This window comes from Balaenoptera acutorostrata, chromosome 17 (assembly GCF_949987535.1).
Source record: "Balaenoptera acutorostrata chromosome 17, mBalAcu1.1, whole genome shotgun sequence".
Lineage (NCBI taxonomy): Eukaryota > Metazoa > Chordata > Mammalia > Artiodactyla > Balaenopteridae > Balaenoptera > Balaenoptera acutorostrata.
The window spans coordinates 15,963,998-15,981,808 of record NC_080080.1 but is presented as its reverse complement, the minus strand read 5'-3'; the positions used below and the strand labels follow the sequence as shown (position 1 = coordinate 15,981,808).

General features: G+C 46.6%; 1 protein-coding gene across 2 annotated transcripts in view; it reads right to left on the bottom strand.

The window, feature by feature from the left end:
- Window positions 1-2,296: 2,296 nt before the first annotated feature.
- ANXA13 (annexin A13) overlaps window positions 2,297-17,811 on the bottom strand; it is a 55,013-nt gene continuing 39,498 nt past the window's right edge. For both annotated transcript variants that reach the window (XM_007188862.3, XM_007188861.2), the window contains 7 exons: window positions 17,191-17,224; window positions 17,013-17,092; window positions 15,317-15,385; window positions 14,502-14,603; window positions 10,011-10,086; window positions 5,840-5,952; window positions 2,297-2,922 (listed from right to left, as the gene is read on the bottom strand). In XM_007188862.3, the coding sequence (XP_007188924.2) occupies window positions 2,803-2,922; window positions 5,840-5,952; window positions 10,011-10,086; window positions 14,502-14,603; window positions 15,317-15,385; window positions 17,013-17,092; window positions 17,191-17,224 (594 nt within the window). In that variant the 3' untranslated portion in view covers window positions 2,297-2,802. The remainder of the gene's footprint in view (window positions 2,923-5,839; window positions 5,953-10,010; window positions 10,087-14,501; window positions 14,604-15,316; window positions 15,386-17,012; window positions 17,093-17,190; window positions 17,225-17,811) is intronic.

The following is a 17,811-nucleotide window of genomic DNA, read 5'->3' as shown; positions in this document are numbered from 1 at the left end:
GGGGGTGAGCCAGTCAGGGCCCGGAACAGAATTTCATGGGGAAATGGATGGCGAGTTACCACGTGCACCCACAGGACCTGCTCTCCCCATGCGGCCCTGGAGGAGGGATTCAGACCCCCTCCCCACCTACCCAAACACCCGGGTGGCAGGAGCTAGGATTTCCCAGTGGCCCTGGGGGAAGTGGGTGGGTGGGCTGGGGGACAGGGCTGTGCAGCGGGAGGGTGACAGGGCAGGGTTGCTCTCCCCGCTTCCTTCCACCTTTGTCCTCTCCTCCTTCCCCATCCCCAGGCAGGCCCTGCCCTCTGAGAGTAGGGGCCTGGGGAGAGGCGAGGGGGAGCCTGGGCCGGGCAGGGGTGTACGGAAGGGAAAAGGAGGAAATTCCTGACCATGAGGACAGGGAGGGTGGGACACTCTGGGGCAGACAGGGGAGTCCTCTTGTGAGGCAGCCCCCAGGTCAAGCGCGGAAACTGGCTTCTGCCTGTGAGTGGTGAGCAACAGAGAGGTGCCTGGAGCAGCAAGGTCTGGAGAAAGCACGCATGCACGTGAGCTAACTGGCCAAGAGCTCAGGCATCAGGGTCAGAAGGACTTGTGTTTGAATTCTGGCCCTGATTCTTCCTGGGTGTGACCTTGAGCAAATGACTTTGTTTCTCCATCTTACTCAGCCTGTTTCCTCCCCTGTGAAATCCCTTTCCTCTCTTCGCCATGTCAATCATGGCCTTCAACACTCTCAAAGGATGGGTGTTTTTAATAGATCTCTTTTCAGTCCACTGGTTTGTTTTTCTGTCCTTACTACAAGCTCAGATCCCAAGAACTGGTTGCTTTTGTTTGTTTTTTAAAAGCACGAGGCCAGCTTTGACAACAAGTGAACATGAGTGTGTTTTGTCACTGAACCATTTTACGTGTTAAAGCTCATAATGACAGCAGTGTCTGTTAGGTAGATAAACCGGTATGTTGAGGATGCAGATGTTAACATAACTTCTTATTTTGTTGATCACGCTTTTACAGCTACTAGAAAGACACAGCACAGCGTGCTTGGGCTGGTATGCTCTGTGTTGATTACACCACCAAAGTGATTTCCCAAGGCCCAAATCTGATCATGTTCTCACTCATTTAAACGTCTCCAATGACCACCATTGCCCAGAGGACCAAGCTCACACTTTGAAGGCAGAACCATGGCTGATGTGACCCAAACATACTCTTCTGCAGCTTCATCACCCGCCTCCCGGGCCCTCTCCTCCCTTTCACCACATCTATGCCCCAGGAGAATGGATTTCAACGCCTCCTGAACACATCCTGCTCCCTCATGTTTCCAAGCCTCTACACATGTGCTTCTTTCTTTGTTTTTCTGGAAAGTTTCTATGTATTCAAAACCCAGCACAACTGCATCTCTGTAAAGCATAACCCCAGTTCCCCCAGGCAGAGCTCTGTGTTCCCTCTTCTTACTCATGGGTAGAGAGCTTTACACTTACAGCGTCTGATGAATATTGGAGGCATCCGTCTACACTACTGGCCTGGGAATGAACTGCCCAAGGTGTGGCCAGTGTTCTCTTTATCTTTGTATCCTCAGAGCCCAGCACAGTGATTGGCAAATAGTAGGAACTTAAGCAGGTGAATGAATACAGACCCATTTCCATGTACTTTGTGTTATTTTTCCAAGAAAAGCGGTTACTAGGATGGATTCTGGAGTCCACCAGCCCTGAATTCAAATCTCGGTTCTGTCATTTGTGAATGAATTTAGCCAGGTTACTTAATGTCTCAGTTGCTTCAGCTCATAAATGGGAGTAATATTAACCTCATAGGGATGTTGGGAAAACTAAGTATGAAAGTAAGCTACTTAGCAGTGCCAGGCACAAATAATCATCCAATGAACGATAACTATAATTATTGGACCAAAATGTCTATGTTCTCATGACAGACCCCTTTATGTGTAGCAGCACATGGCTATGAGACAAACACCTTGGAACAGAGATGCTTTTGGTACAGAATCAATCCATTTGAGAGTCAGACCATTAACCTTGATCCTGTTGGCACTGTGCCCAGCCTAATTGTATTTGAAGGTCAGAGGGAAGACTCAAGTGGCTCAAATGTCTAGAGAAGCAAGAAAAACCATTTAAACCAGGTAGCAGATCAGGGAATTTTACCTCTCGTTACGTTTCATATAGGCAAGTCAGTTGTTTCCTTGCCGCTGGCCTTGGTGACTGTCCTTGGTGATTATTAATAAATGTAACTGTTTGCATTTTCCAAATATGTTCAAATTTCACAAGTCATTTATTTACAGGACAAACACCAAAGCAAATCAACCCAGTCTTTGGAAAAGCAGCTGATGTAGGTGTAATCCACATCTTCAATTAACATGGAGGATTTGAAATTGAGCACACAGAAGGAAAATGAATGAATTGCTTACTTTGGTCTTTCTTGTACTTTAACCATTTGCTCTTTACCCAGAACATACATATCCCTGCGTGATACATATTCTTTTAAATGTTTTATTATGAATGCATAGTTTTTCATCAACTGTGGATTTCATCTGTGCTCAGAAAGCATTCAGTGACTACCCTCAAGGAAAATTAAGAGGCAGCCCAGATACTCGCTAAACCAGCATTCAGGGTGATCTAGTCAAGCGTCTTGAGGCTGCTGCCCTTAACTTAAACAGTTTGCCCTGGCCGCATGGCTCAAGCTGCCAAGGAAATAAACCAGGACCCTTGAGGGTGTTTCGTGCTGGAGTGGCATTTGCAAATCTGGTTTGGGAGGGGCTCTTGACAAAGGTGGTTCCTCCCTGTGCTCCTGCTGTGCTGGCTCGGTTCAGTGCAAGAGGGCCACCAGCAGTTTCTGGAAGTCCCCAGAGGTGTCTGAGCGAACCATGTCAGAGAGAGACTTCTGATACTTCTCTTGGAACTTGGCTTTTATTCCCTGAAGGTTCACCTGTAGGAGAAATGACAACAGCAACTGGGACATTTATAGCGTTTTCACCATAAACAAAGGCAGCCACTGTTCCGAGCACATCATTCTCACTTGCTCATTAATGCCTCAAAGCATCCCTTAGAGTCGGAGTTATTATTCTTCCTATTTCGTGGCTGAGAATAGGAAAGCTGAGTTCAGTGTCTGTGTGTCTGTTCCAGTAAAACCTTGTTTATGGACACTGAAACTTGAATTTCATATGACTTTATGTGTTACAAAAATATTATTTTTCCTTTGAGTTTTTTACAGTTACTTTAAAATAATCATTTTCAGGTAACAGGACTGTACAAAAACAGGTGGTGGGCCTGATTTGGCTTGCAGGCCACAGTTTGCTGACTCTTAGTATAAGGTTAAGAAAATTGTCAACACAGTTTGAAATGACACCTTTTTTTTTTCTCTTGTACCCTGATCAGCAAGGATATTAGTGCCAAACAACAAGATTCAATTCATTATCAATTTTTAGGACTTATTTTGAATCTACGGTTGACCCTTGAGCAATAAAGGAATTAGGAACGCTGACCCCCGTGCAGTCTAGAATCTGTGTATTGCTATCTCTGCCTCAAAAACAAAGGAATTTGATCAATGACTCACCCAAGGGCAGGAAGCTGAAACAGTTTGGATAGAATCAGGCCTCAAACCCTAGTTCTTTTGATTCTACATATTGTGATCTCTAATGGAGCACAAACTTTTCCCCACACTTAGTTAATTTAAAGATCCATAAAATGAAAATACAGGTACTGTTATTTACTGAAAAAATCTGCATATGGGTGCACCCATACCATTCAAATCCGTGTTGTTCAGGGATCAACTGTAATTCATTGAAAAGCTTGAAAAACCTAGGTGCTGGAGGTGGGGAAAGGACTCAGAAGAAACAAATAAAAAGATTGTTCTGCTCTGAAGATTCTGACCACTTAGTAAAGGAGGTAACACTTGCACCATGGAAGATATAATTCCAGAAAGAACACAGTAAGTCTCATAAAAGAAGCACAGAGCTCTCTTTAACCAGGAGTTTTTTGTTTGTTTTTTGTTTTTAGCTTTGTTGTTATCGTTGTTTTTAATTTAGACTCTATCTTGCTTTCTTGAGAGACTCACAAACCATTGCTCAAGCTTCTGGTTCTTTTCTTCTCCTGCCCCAATTAGAGGGCCCAACAGGAGAGAGAAAGATGAGAGCAGGAGAGGGTAGGAGAGGGAGGGATTGTTGGAAGTGGATGCTGTGCAAGAGAGAGACTGCATCAGGCAGGTGGGCTGTGATCCCTGCTCCCCTGGCTGGTAGGCTGCTCAGCTGGGGGAGGGGCAGGAAGTGGGGGGTGGGTGGGTCAGTGCAGGGATGGGGTGGGGCTCACAGGGCTCTGTTCTAGTACCAGGTGGCTCTGGGGGATTAGGGGATCTGGCCAATATATCTGGCTGGGCCGGAAGCATTCCGAGGGAATGGTCCCCATGTGGAGATGACCCAGGACAGTACTGGTCAGTACTGAGATAGGACAGAGCATCTTGGAATAAACACGCTACAGCTCATGCATGCTGGAGTGAATATGTCACCCTGAGGAGCCCTCGGAGTGGTCCAGCCCCCTGGGGTCTTTAGAATCCTTGCTGGGCTTTGTCACCAACCTGCTCCTTGGAGTGTCTTAGGATCTCCAGAGACTCTGGCTGGGGGCGGGGTGAGTTACTAAGAGACAGAGAGACAGAGAAGGCTGAGACCTGGAGAGATAAGGGAAAGAGAGAATCAGAGCAACCAAAATAAAACAAAGAGAGTGGCAGAGAGACTGGGGGAGGGAGAGGGGAGGAGAAAAAAGAAAGGGGCTTTAAGAGAGAGAGGAAAATATGAATTGTGGAGGAGGAGGAGGAGGAGAAAGAGGGGGAGGAGAAATTCCAGGAATAGAAAGAAAAACGAAAGAACGGTTGTGTTGCTAAGTTATATTTCAAAACAGTGTCAGATGTTAAGTATTGTTTGTCAAAAAGCTGGGGGCCAGAATTTGGGTTGGTATCTTTTCCCCCTCATTTAACAGGTTTCTGAGGGAAGATGTCTGTGGTTTTCAAGTGCCCAGTTCCACTTCACTCTCCAAGGCCTCTCTCTGCTGTGGATGAAATGCCATTTCCCATTTATTCTGTAATTCCTCCTCTCTGTGGCCCTGTATTCTGAATATGAGTCTTGACAGCTGCTCCCAAGCTTCTGGCCACTCCTCTCCCTGTGCCTTTGTTATACTCATGCATTCTCAAAGGGGGGCGATATTGCTCCCAACGGGGGCAAAAACTGGTTCTTAGAGGGTGAAAAAAAATCTTAATCTTTTTGTGTAAAATTAACTACGTATGTACATAGGGAACATAAACAGATATACAGTGTATGCCGTCTTAACATTTCTTGGAAGGGAGTGACAGGAAAAAACTGAGTCTAAGAAGGCTCCCTGGAGGTGAGGGTAGGTGATCGCTAATTTAAAAAAGGTTGAGAAACATTGTCTTGTACTGATGTGGTTTTTTGTGCAAAATTGTGCTTCTGGGGTGTGTTTAAGGAAATAAAGTCTTAGCTCAGGAGTCGGGAAATTACTTGCTCGGGTGATCTAGTCCATTGTTCACCTTTCAGAGTGTCTGTTTTACCTTCCTTAAAATGGAGCTGCCCTATCCGGAACGGCCCCTCCAGGTTCCCTCCACACACTACCCCAAGCTCTCCAGAGCCACAGATGACAGTAATAGAAGCCACTATCGTTACTGTATTTTTATAAAAAGAAACAGACTGAAGCACAGCACACTGTCCTCTGCAAAGTCTGGGAAGGCAAGGGCTCTCTCTGTTTTACTCTTTCTGTAAATAGGCTCTTACTAGAAACGACCTGTAGATGACATCAGTGGTGGCAAAACAATAAGGTGGAGCCCAAGGAGTGCGTCTTACCTCCGCCTGGGTCACGATGATGTCAATGAGGGTCTCCTCGTCGGTCCCTGCACCCTTCATGGCCTTGTACAGACAGTCAGCAAAGTAGCCGTGGAGGTCCTGGGCACTCCTCACTGGGCAGGACAAAGGGAGAGAGAACGTGAGGTGTTCACATTTTGTGGAATGACCCAGAGACCCTCGGAAGGAACAGAGCTGGCTCAGAGTGTCAGCTGGCTGCCCTTGGAGCTGGTGGAATTGTGAGGCGGGTGTTTGAAAGGAGCAGACTTCACACTGTTGCTAATGGGATCTGGAAGATTCCCCTGGGGTCAGGGCATCTGGAGTCTTCAACCAAAACCCCTTCAGACACATAAGAACCTCTCCTGTTCCCTGAAGACCCTTGGGAGGAGGAGAAGCGCTGTGACCATCCTCAGGCCCTCCCTGTAAAGTTCATGATTCCCACCAGCAGAAATGCCTTCTCATCTCTAAGAGGAATCTCATGTTGGAGTTGGATTTGGAGGGGAAACACGCACTGGCTGGCAACCTTGCCATGATAAAGCTTTGTAATCTTGAAGATACGCTCAGTTGGATCGTGGCCCTCCTGCCCATGCTAAACAATCTTCCTTTCTTTTGTTTTTCCTCACTAGGTTATATTTTTTATTTTAAAAAAATTTTTATTTATTTATTTTGGCTGCCCCGGGTCTTAGTTGCGGCACATGGGATCTTAGTTGAGGCATGCATGTGGGATCTAGTTCCCCGAGCGGGGATGGAACCCAGGCCCCCTGCATTGGGAACACATAGTCTTACCCACTGGACCACCAGGGAAGTCCCTCACTGGGTTTTGTTTGTGAGCCTCATCTCTGAATCTTTTCCAAGGTCCCCACAATCATCTTAGTTTTCCATCTGGGATGTGGGCTTGAGGCAATGTTTGATCCTGTCTACAGAGCACCTTCCTGCGATGCTGCTAGTTGCTCTTTTCTGGCCCTGCCCCAGCCAGAAATGAATAAAGTATGATCTAATCCACAGATTAACAAAGTATGGTTTCTGTTCACCAATCAGGGGATGGGGTGCCTCTCTGCTCCTGGGGATAGATCATGATTGCTCTCCCCTCCTCCAAGGCTCATGTGGGTCCATCAGGACTAACACTTCGGGGGAATGAACGCTTTACTGTTTATGTTGCTGACGTTTACCTAGAACACTTAACATTTTTGATGTTAGTGATAAATAATAAGTAATACATTCAGCATAAGTGTGGAATGCACATCCTTAGTATGTCCTGCAGCGAGAACTCTTGTCTTCTAGATGATTGCCGATAGAATGCTGACAAGGAAGGGGGAGGAACAGAATTAGGAAAGCAGAGTCTAGGTTGGGGGGGGCGGGGCGTCTGTCTCCTTATTTTATAGGTCATGTGGCAGCCACCAGAGTGTCAGCGGAGAAGCCCAGACCCAGGAGTCTGAATCCACAAGCTGCTGGATTGGTGGTGATGGTGATGAGGGCGGGGTGAACCTGGCAATTTGGGGAGCAGCGTGTTTGAGACTCGCTGTGACGCACACCCCCAGACGTTCTGAGCTAGTGGCCTCACAAGGTTTTCCCGGGGACCCCGTCCTGTGCACTCGTACTAACTGACGCTGCAGTGATCGTCTGTCTAACTTCAGTGCGTTCTGTCCCTACGCCAGTGACTTCCCCCCGACATTCCTTCTTCCTGATATTTTGGGGAGAAAAATCTCAACTTTTCTGCCATATACAGTCTATGCCTGGTGAACAACCTTTGTTGTTCGCAGCGGCAGGAATACCCCGAAAGTTTGGGTGGGGCCAGCTTGGGAGGACGCGGGAGTAAAGATCTTCGTGCGTGTGAGAGGAAGGGCAGCCAGCGGTGTCTCTCGCTCCTCCTGGCCTGCAGAACGGGGGTTCGCAAACTCCAGGGAGCATAAGGTGATCACGGGAGGAACTTGTCAATGTGTGGCTTTGGGCTGCATTCCAGGAAGTTCTAAGTGGGTAACCTGGCGTGGGCCTCCAGAAACCGCACTTTCACACGCCTCCCCACGTGAGTCTGATGCAGGGGGTCCATGGACCCCACTTTGAGAAGTGCTGCTCCAGAGGCTGCAAGCGTTGGGAACCGTTTGGTCTCATAACACCTCCTCCTCAATTTTAGTGGCAAACTGGCATCTTTGTGAGTTAGGCGGGAATAGGGTGGGGAGTGTGTAGAGAATTTAGTCATGAAGTCATGTCCCACTCTTTGTGTGGTTTCTTTTCAAGGTCTTTTCTAATCTGTTTTATATTTGCTACCAGTGGAGTCCACCCAACTCCTGCATTTCATGGTCCCCCAACTGCAGGGATGGGTCCTTTCCTTCCTCTGTACCTGCCTTGCTCTGATTGTTTTTGGTTTTATCTTTACTGTAGCTCAGTCTGTTGATTTGTGTGTATCTGCCATGAGTTTGAAGCTTCTTAAGAACAGGAACTGGACCTATTTACCTCTGATCCCCACGCCTGGCACAACTGCTGGCCCAGGCAGGTGCTAAGTAAATGTTAAAGGGTTGAATGGTTTTATTACCATTAATATTTAATACTAATAAGAATTAGTATTAATCTTCTGACTGAACTCTGGCGTTTTCCTGCTTCTTTACACTGCAGGTACAGAAAGGGTTTGGAGACTTGTAGCTGGGCCATGAGTAGATCTCTCCGTTTACTTAAGACATTCATCCTTAAAGCCCTAAGGACAGTCATCTGTGTGTATCCATCGTGGGACAGGAGTAACATTAAGGATGTTCAGGCCTCTATAACAATAGCAGACCTGCTAATCTGAATGCATAATGAGGGTGGAAAAAAAAAATCAATTGCTGACATTGCCCCCAAAATCCCATCAAAAAAACAAAACAGGGCTTCCCTGGTGGCGCAGTGGTTGAGAATCTGCCTGCTAATGCAGGGGACACGGGTTCGAGCCCTGGTCTGGGAAGATCCCACATGCCACGGAGCAGCTGGGCCCGTGAGCCACAATTGCTGAGCCTGCGCGTCTGGAGCCTGTGCCCCGCGACGGGAGGGGCCGCGATGGAGAAAGGCCCGCGCACCGCGATGAAGAGCGGTCCCCGCACCGCGATGAAGAGTGGCCCCCGCTTGCCGCAACTGGAGAAAGCCCTCGCACGAACCGAAGACCCAACACAGCCAAAAATAAATAAATAAATAAATAAATAAATAAGAAAATCCTTTAAAAAAAAAAAAAAACAAAACAAAACAAAAGAGTTTGGCAGCGAGAGCACAATTTTTAGCTTCCAGGGGCTGCTTTTTTGGTTCTTCCTCTTCTTCTGGGGATATTCTCTCCATTTCTCGTGCCATTTGGGTTGCTGCCCTGGCCTCCTCGCCACCGGCGTGTGGACAATGGACAATGCCTTCATTCCGGGGCTTGCAAAAATGAGAAAGGAGCCTGCCAGCCACAGCCCGGTACCCATCTCTCTGCTATTTCCTGTCTACGGGCAACACCTGGAGAGAAATGCCTGGCGTTTGCTTGGCACGGCCTTGATCTAGTCTCCCCCGCCTTGCTTTCTACACAGACCTCATTCATTCCAATGTTGAAGGGAACCAAATGGAAAAGGTCACCCTTGGGCCATCAGGCACCCGCAGAAACTTGTTCCTGGATCCGAACCTGGGTGCTTTTGAGTGTGTGTCACATGAACCGCATGCTGCCCCATGAGACTAGACAATGGTCCCAGGCTGTTGATGGATGCTCTCGGGCCTCCATGATCTTAGTGGGACTGTCGTGGATGCTGTGGTAGGTCCCCCAGCTGCTGTCTTCAGGACAGCAGGCAGTCATGCCAAGTGTTACCTGCTGGCTGCTCAGGGCTGAGTCCCTTCTCAGGAGGGAGGGACTGACTGGGGTCATATCCATTAGGAGTCAAAAGAGGGAGCTATCTTCCCCAAGGTTGCAAATTCTCCCTGGGTGCAGCCAGACGGCTGCTTGATGTTGGGTGTGAAGGCCTGGTCCCCTTGCCTCCACTTTGGACATCCTGACTTCAGGGCTCCTTGGGGGACCAGCACAGCTCCTGTTGCAGCTGCATCACATTCATTCTCTCCCTTCCCAATGCTGCTTAGATGTGTGGTTCCCAAGCTATTCCCTGAAAGCTTCCTGCACACAAACCTCTGTCTCCAAGTCTGGTTCCAGGGAGCCCAACCTAAGTCAGGGGCTTTCCTAACTTTACTTTACCGAGAGTTAAGTAGGCCTTCTGCAGATCTCCTGACGTTTCTGCTTCGATGGCCTCTTCGATGTCTTTGCCAATGAGCTGGAGAAAGAAAGTGCAGCTGTTAGTCCAGGTTTTGCTTTTGGCCTTGGTGCACTTGAGGCTTGTTCTTCTACAAAAAGCAATAGAAAAAAAAAAAATTTGGTCACGCAAGGACCAGATTTGGTCACGCAAGGACCAGAGGAACTCTGGGATTCCTCTCTGGCCTCAGCCCTTGCAGGGCTGGGGATGGCTGCCCGCCATTCGAGTGGGGACTCTCATGGCCTAGGAGTTAGTCCCGATTTGACCCCTAATGGATGTGACCCCCATCAGGACCACTCCCTCAGCCTCAGTTTCCTCCTCTGTGAAATCAGGGAGTGGAAAAACAATGAATAAATACTGCAACAATATTCTTTACGTTTCTATCGTACTTGAGTTTCCTATGTGTTTATAAAAATTCTTTCCGTTTCCAGTTTTCCAGGAGGCTGTGGTTATAATCATCTCCCACACCTTCCTCCGTTGTGGACCGAGACTGGGAGCTCGGGCACCTACACTTTGGGCGACATGAAGAGAGGTGGTGAAGTTCACGGTAAGGACTTGGTCTAATGTGTCTGATACTGTGGGGCTACTTGGGCTGGGAGCCAGGGGCTGACCACGTCAAATGCTGCTTTCTTTCCCTCTGGGGAGACTCTAGATGATCTTATATTCACCGCCAGCTCGTTCTGCACAGCATTACACATTAGGTTTCCTTCCAAATATTTATAGAAGCTGAAGTTCAGAGTAAATTGTGACCACGCTTAACACAAGTACCGCCTGGGCCAAGCTCAGGGCAGGCATATAAAGAGAAAGGAGAACTTTTGGTTGGGGTTGGGAAATGCAATTAAGCATTAGAAATACTGAAACTTCTTTCTTAGAAATTATCTCTTGAGGATATGACACAATTGTGAGTCTATAAATAATTGGGGCCTTTGAGGACATGCCAGTGGAGTTTATGTAGTTTATTCTGAAAACACTGGTAAACAACATATTCTTTGTGATACGAGCACAATAGATGTGGGGGGAAGGAGGGTCCAGATTTAATGAAACCCATCGCTTGATCTCCTCATCATAGTTGGCCCATCTAGAGGTCTGGTGTGGACTCGACCTAGATAAGCAGGGGATTGGACTGGGGGGGCTTTCAGTCCCTTTCTTAGCTGTTCTCAGGTGTTGGGGGCTGGATGTGAGAGCTGGTGTCTCAGAAGAAACTGCTCTCACTTTCCCCGTGAACAGGGTTCTTGCTGTGTAGACTGAGATTGTGTTTCAAGAGGACATCTTCCCCACACAGGTCTGTGTTTAGTAAAAAAAAAAAAAAATCCTCACATTAAACCACTTTCCATTTTTATTGTTAGTACTGGGCTAGAACAGTGGTTTTAAATTTTCTGTAGCATCTCAGCCTACACAACAGATAAAAGCAGGAAAGCAGAGCTGTTCTGGGGAGGCGGGAGATGGGCTCCTTAGCGTGGCCCCAGACGGTAATGCCAGGTTCCCGCCCTCTCAGAGTCTCTTCGCTGCCCAACTCTGGGGGGCACTATTCACGAGATACAGTGAGACGGCATTGCCCTTTCTTCTCCACCTACCTCCTCCCCCCATTCCCTCCTGGTAGCTACCAAGGCACCTCCAGGGACTCCATTGAACACAAATGGAAAACAATCCACTGGCCCAAGCTACTGAGATGCTCCTTTGCAAATGGAAAGCTTCTCACTTATCGGAACACTTAATTCTTAGGGGGGCTCTTTGGACAAAACCAGGTTTTCTGATCTCGGTACAAAAACCAGTTGCCAGGGTGGATTCCAGACAAGCCTCAAAGGCTTCTAGTTTACCAGGTAACATTGCCTGTGGGGAGATTATTAGAAGAATAGGAGACACATTTCTTTCTTTTAAAACCAATGCCCCAAACTGACCGCGTGCCCACGGCAGAACCCTGTGCACTCTGACTTTGGTTATAGCAGTTAAAGGGAAAGGGCTAAAGGTTCTGGAATGGGCTTAGGGACTCTTTAAGGGGAGGGGAGAAGTGGTGAGGGGTGTGGTGGTGAGGCAGTGACCTGGGGCTATGGGTATGTGTACGTACAATTTATGCTGAGCTATGTTTGGGGAACTTTATAACTCTACAAGCCTTTCATATTTGGTAGATTTGGGGACGGTAATAATCTTTCATGATGCTGCAGAGTTGGGGAAGCTTTGTTGCTTGGGCTGGGATCTCTGAGAGTGTCAACAGTTAAGACTCAGGTTTAGAGGGCAGATTAAGGGCAAAAACCTGAGTTTTTGGGCCAAAAATTAAAATTCGACTCTATGCCAGGACAACCTATGCCGTATGATACACTTCACTGATCTGACCATAGTATCTTAGTGCTTTTAGCCAGAGACCATGAGAAAATTTATAGAGCTAGGTTCCCAAGATCAGGATGAACTCAGAAGATCAATGATAAAGATCAAGATGAACAATGTTCCAACAAGGCTTTCAGAATGATGAATAGGTAGCATTTTAGAGCTGGTTTCATGTAAAGAATTATCAGATCAATTGATTATCTTACTGACCATTTGAGTTTTAGCTCTGTTTTTTGACACTATCGGTTCGCATAAGGCGACTCGTAACAACTGCTAATGTTAATTGAGCACCTACTGCATGCCAGGCAATAAATGCTTTAAATCTGTTAATTCATTTAATCCTTACTAACCCTGTGAAGTAGGTACTATTATTATCCCTATTATATGGTTGGGGGGAACTGAGGCACAGAACCCTTAATAACCTGCCCAGGGTCATACAGCTAGTAGCCTAGAGCAGACTTGTTAAACTTTAACATGTATCAGAATCTGGAAGATTTGTTAAAACACAGACTATAGGACCCTAACTCCAAGGAAGCTGATTCAGTAGGTCCAGGGCAGGCACTAAGAATTCTCATTTTAAACATTGTCTCAAGTGATACGGATTCTGCTGTTTTGGGATTAATTTTGAGAACAGTCGGCCTAGGGAGTATCCTTAGATAGTCAGTAGTTCATGTACACACTCACACACACACACACACACACACACTCACACATATGTGTGTTTCTATAGTGATCCCAAATGACAGCCACCCTAGAAACTCCATCCGTGGCCCCAGTCTTAAGGGAAGAGGGTCTAGGTCATGGAGAAGGCTTCCAGCTCAGTCTACATAGCTCCAGGCCCAGGGGCCAGGGGAGTACAGGGTCAGCTGCCTTTGATCACGACTCTGGGCAGGATTTGAAAGCAGAGGGCCCTAAGGGCTTATATACAGTAATGATAAAATTCCAAAGCTTTGTTGTCTTTTCATCTGCTGGCAACACATAGGAAGTGCTATTTTGAGTGAGGAGCGGCCAGCTCTAGCTGAGGTAGGAGCTCAGGCTGGGGAATCTTGGAGTTCTCATCCACTTTCTGCTACTGACTTGCTGTGTGGTCCTGATAAGTTACAGATGGTTCCTTACTTGTAACAGATTTTCCTCCTCCAGCAGTTGTGGGTTACAATGGCTCTTCAGCCTACATTTGAGTTACAGTATTCTTGTGACATTGAAATGAGACACAGGGCACAGATGTACTTTGAATAGTTAAAAGCATTCCACAAATATAAAATAGGAGACCAAAAAAAAATCTGATATTCCACAAAAGTCTTCTTGCAATTAAAGACTGATTTTCAGGGAAGGACTAACCACTAAGTGCCTTGAAATAGCTAACTCACCTCGTTGACTTAAAATTATCATTAGATTAAAAAAGATAATTGTATAAAAGTAACTGATACACATCTTTCCAAGAGTGTATCTCTGAGGTATTATCGTATCTGTTTTGGGAGCAGTAGATATTGATAGCCCAACTGTCAATTGGAATAATAGTAACAGCAAACATTTGTAAGCTTACCACATGCCAGATACTGTCCTGAGCCTTTTATATTCATCTTATTTAACACCTAAAATAACCCCGTGAGGGTGGGATGTTGATGTTCACGGTCTCTGTTTATACAAATGAGGATGGTGACATCAGGATACTTGTTGGTGGTAGAACCAGGATTTGAACCTGGACCCTCTGACTCTAGGGCTTTGCTCCTAAACTTGACACTCCCCTGCTTCCCTAGCCTCTGTTGCAAAGCGGGGTTTCCCAGCCTCAGCACTGCACGGGGGGCCGAATGACTGTTTGTTGTGGGAGGTGCCCTGTGCACTGTGGGATGTTCAGCAGCGTCCCCGGCCTTGACGCTCTAGATGCCAACTGTGCTGCTGCCCCCAATGCACCTTGTTGTGACAACCCCACGTGTTTCCAGACACTATCAAATATCCCTTGGGGGTGCAAAATCACCCCTGATTGAGAACCACTATTGTAAAAGACACCCCGCCCCCTGCCGCCCAGTTCCATATCCCAGATCTCGGCTTCTTTTGGAAATAACTTGAGACTCAGTTTCCGTGTGAACTCCTTGCCTTAGTACTGGATCACTTACAACTTGGTAGGCTTGAAAGGTGGCTCGTAACTGTTTGTGATTCCTCTTGGCCAGGACTTCATTGAAGGTAGACTCGTCCGTGCCCCAGCGGCCTTCCCCTGCCTAGAGGGCCGAGTGCAAACATTTTGAAAAAGCCTTTTGCAAAAAGACTGAATAAACAGAGCTGTGACCAGGCCTCCCTTACAGGAAACAATAAAATATGCACTGAATCTAAGCCACATTGATCGATCTAGCACTTTAAACTTCTAACCCACAAGTATACCTCACATATTTATATGATTTATACCTTCCCTTGTTCCAGAATGGATCTGAGGTGGTTAACCCCAGAATATAAGAATAGAAAAAGCAATTCTTTTAGGTTCATGAAGACTGTATATATGAAAAATATTTTAAAGATCATTCTTATTTCCCAAGTAATTCCAATTCGCGTAAAATAAAGTAACAGTTGTTGAAAATAGTGTTAATTAAAAAAAAACAAGAGGGCTTCCCTGGTGGAGCAGTGGTTGAGAGTCCGCCTGCCAGTGCAGGGGACACGGGTTCGAGCCCTGGTCTGGGAAGATCCCACATGCCACGGAGCAGCTGGGCCCGTGAGCCACAATTGCTGAGCCTGCGCGTCTGGAGCCTGTGCTCCACAACAAGAGAGGCCGCGACAGTGAGAGGCCCGCGCACCGCGATGAAGAGTGGCCCCCGCTTGCCGCAACTAGAGAAAGCCCTCGCACAGAAACGAAGACTCAACACAGCCATAAATAAATAAATAAATAAAATTAAAAAAAAAAAAAAAGAATTTGCAGAGACTGGCACATCTGCATACTTACGTCATACAGATCTTTGGCATCCTGACCAGCTAGATCTTTGTCTACATTATCTCCTTCATCGCGATTAGCCTAGAAAAATCAACACATTGTTATTAACTTGAGTTCCTGCTTGACCACAGAAAACAAAAAGGGAAAGTCCTAGAAAAGGGGGTGATTTCAGAGGGGTGGGCTGAATCTAGACAAAACCTGGCCAAGTGGCAATGCTGCTCTTTGCTGCCATCTCTTGGGCACAACTGATAAACAGAGTAGCTTCTGTGACAACACATTTTTCCTTTTTTTTTTGGTAGAAACCAGGGTCACTCACAAACCCCACTGACCTCTAAGAAACCTCATGATGTCCCCTAGAATGAGTCTGTTGGGAAACTATTAGTCTTCCTTCCAAAATATCAAATTTCACTTCTCAGGGTCCCAGTCCTGAAGAGCCCTGAATGTTGGTCATGGAAAGTTTTGGAGGTCTTAACCTAAGCCCTTAGTGGCAGGTGGAATTCTAAGATGACCTAAGTGGACCACAGTCTTGTATAATCCCCTTCTTTTGAGTGCGGGTAAGACCTGTGAATATGGTGAGATACCACTCCTGTGATCATATTATGTTTATATGGCAAAGGGGATGTTTGTAGATGTAATTAAAATCCCTAATCAGTTATCCTGGGTAGGTCTGACCCAATCAGGTGAGCTCTTTAAGGTCAGAGATGGAAGAAGTCAGAGACATGAACTCCTGCTGGCCTGGAAGAAACCAAATCGCCATGCTCTGAACTGTCTATGGGGCGACAACAGGGAACTGCAGATGGCCTCTAGGAGCTGAGTGGTCTCTGGTTGGCAGCTACCAGGAAAACAGGGACAACAGTTGTACAACCACAGGGAACCAAAATCTACCAACAGCCAGTGAGCTTGGAAGAGGACCCCAGGCCTCAGATGAGTTGGCAGCCCTGGCCGACACCTTGATTTCAGCCTGGCGAGACCCTGGCTAACCCATAACAGGACCCCTGCCCCATGGAAACCGCTAGATCATGGGTCTGCATAGTTTAGGTTGCTGAGTTTGTGGCAATTTGTTATACAGCAGGAGAACACTCATATACTCTTCGTGCTACAGGTGAAGCCTACTCTGTGTATTCTCTGCTATCAGTCTCTCCACATCGAGAGTAATGAAGCAGAGGAAACACACAAAGCTCACAAAGATGGGTGTGTCAATGAGAGTGCAGATGCCATCTGGCTGGGGGCCGCGGGGGCTGTGTCCTAGCAGGGCCAATTCTTAAAGCCCTGCTTTCCAGGCCAAGCTCCCTGCAGCAGTTCTTACAGGCCTAGACTTGGGGTGAATCCTGGAAGTAAGTTGTGTCATGAAAAGGGCCCTACTTGGGGTCAGATGGGCTGGTTCTTGCTCCTAAGCTGTGTCTTACTGTGTGTACACCTAGAGGTTCCTCACTGGCAAAGTGAGGTGGTGATGCTTAATGAGATAGCTCACGAACAAAAAGGGATTGTAAACTGCAAATGACTAGGCGGATTGTTATGATGGGAAAAATCCCCACTGAATGATTTCACAAGAGCTGGGCTGACAGAACACAGGTTGATGATCCCTCAGTAACATTTTTAATAAAAGAAGGAAATGTTTATCATCTAAGTTGCCTTTTTCATCATGGTCCCATGCTACCAAGGGCTGTTTCCCAAGATCATAAAGCAGGTTAGACCTTTTTACTTTTACCTGTAGCAGGGAGACCAGAATTTTTTTTAGGCTTCCACTTGTATCACCTTTGACATCTGATTCAAGGCTCCTGTCAAATACTTTTGGGGAAGAAGAAAGGAGGAGAGAAAGCAGATTTAGTCTCCCAGAGGTATTTTGGAAGGAACATTCTTTAAAGTCAGAACAAACGGTCACTTACACCTTTGGTAGGCCTCTTTAATGGCGATGATTTCCTAGGAGAGGTAATAAAAAAAAAATCAATACTCCAAGGTGGGGTTAATCAATAATATAGGCAGAGACAAGCAAAGGGAAGAGGCAGGAGCTTGTCTCTGGATACAGGATGCCTTTATGACTTCCTACAAAGGGGGTTGTCCCTACAAGTCAAGGTCTAGGCCTAGAGCAAGTCCCTAGCTGTGTGGAATCCTTTAGCATATGTCATCCTTAGTTAAAAGTGAAAACATTACAGCTAAGCTAACATCTTCTTTCACTACCCCCCCCCCCACCCCATCTCACTCCCCCTTCCCCACCCAGGTAGCCAGTGTTAGAAGTTCAGTGCATATTTTCCCTTTACATTCGTATACATATGTTTGTGCTAGTGCAAATATATAGAACTGTTCTGTGTATGTGTTTAAAAAGTGGAATACTGTTCATATTGTTTGTTTTTTGCCTTATTTTTTCACTCAGTAATAGGTTTTGGAGGTCCAGCTATGCTTGTACATTAGTTAGTCACCTAGTGTTTTTTTTTAAATGGATACAAAAGATTCCATCCTACAGTAAGCCCCTGTTTATTTAGCCAGCCTCTGATTGATGGACATTTAGG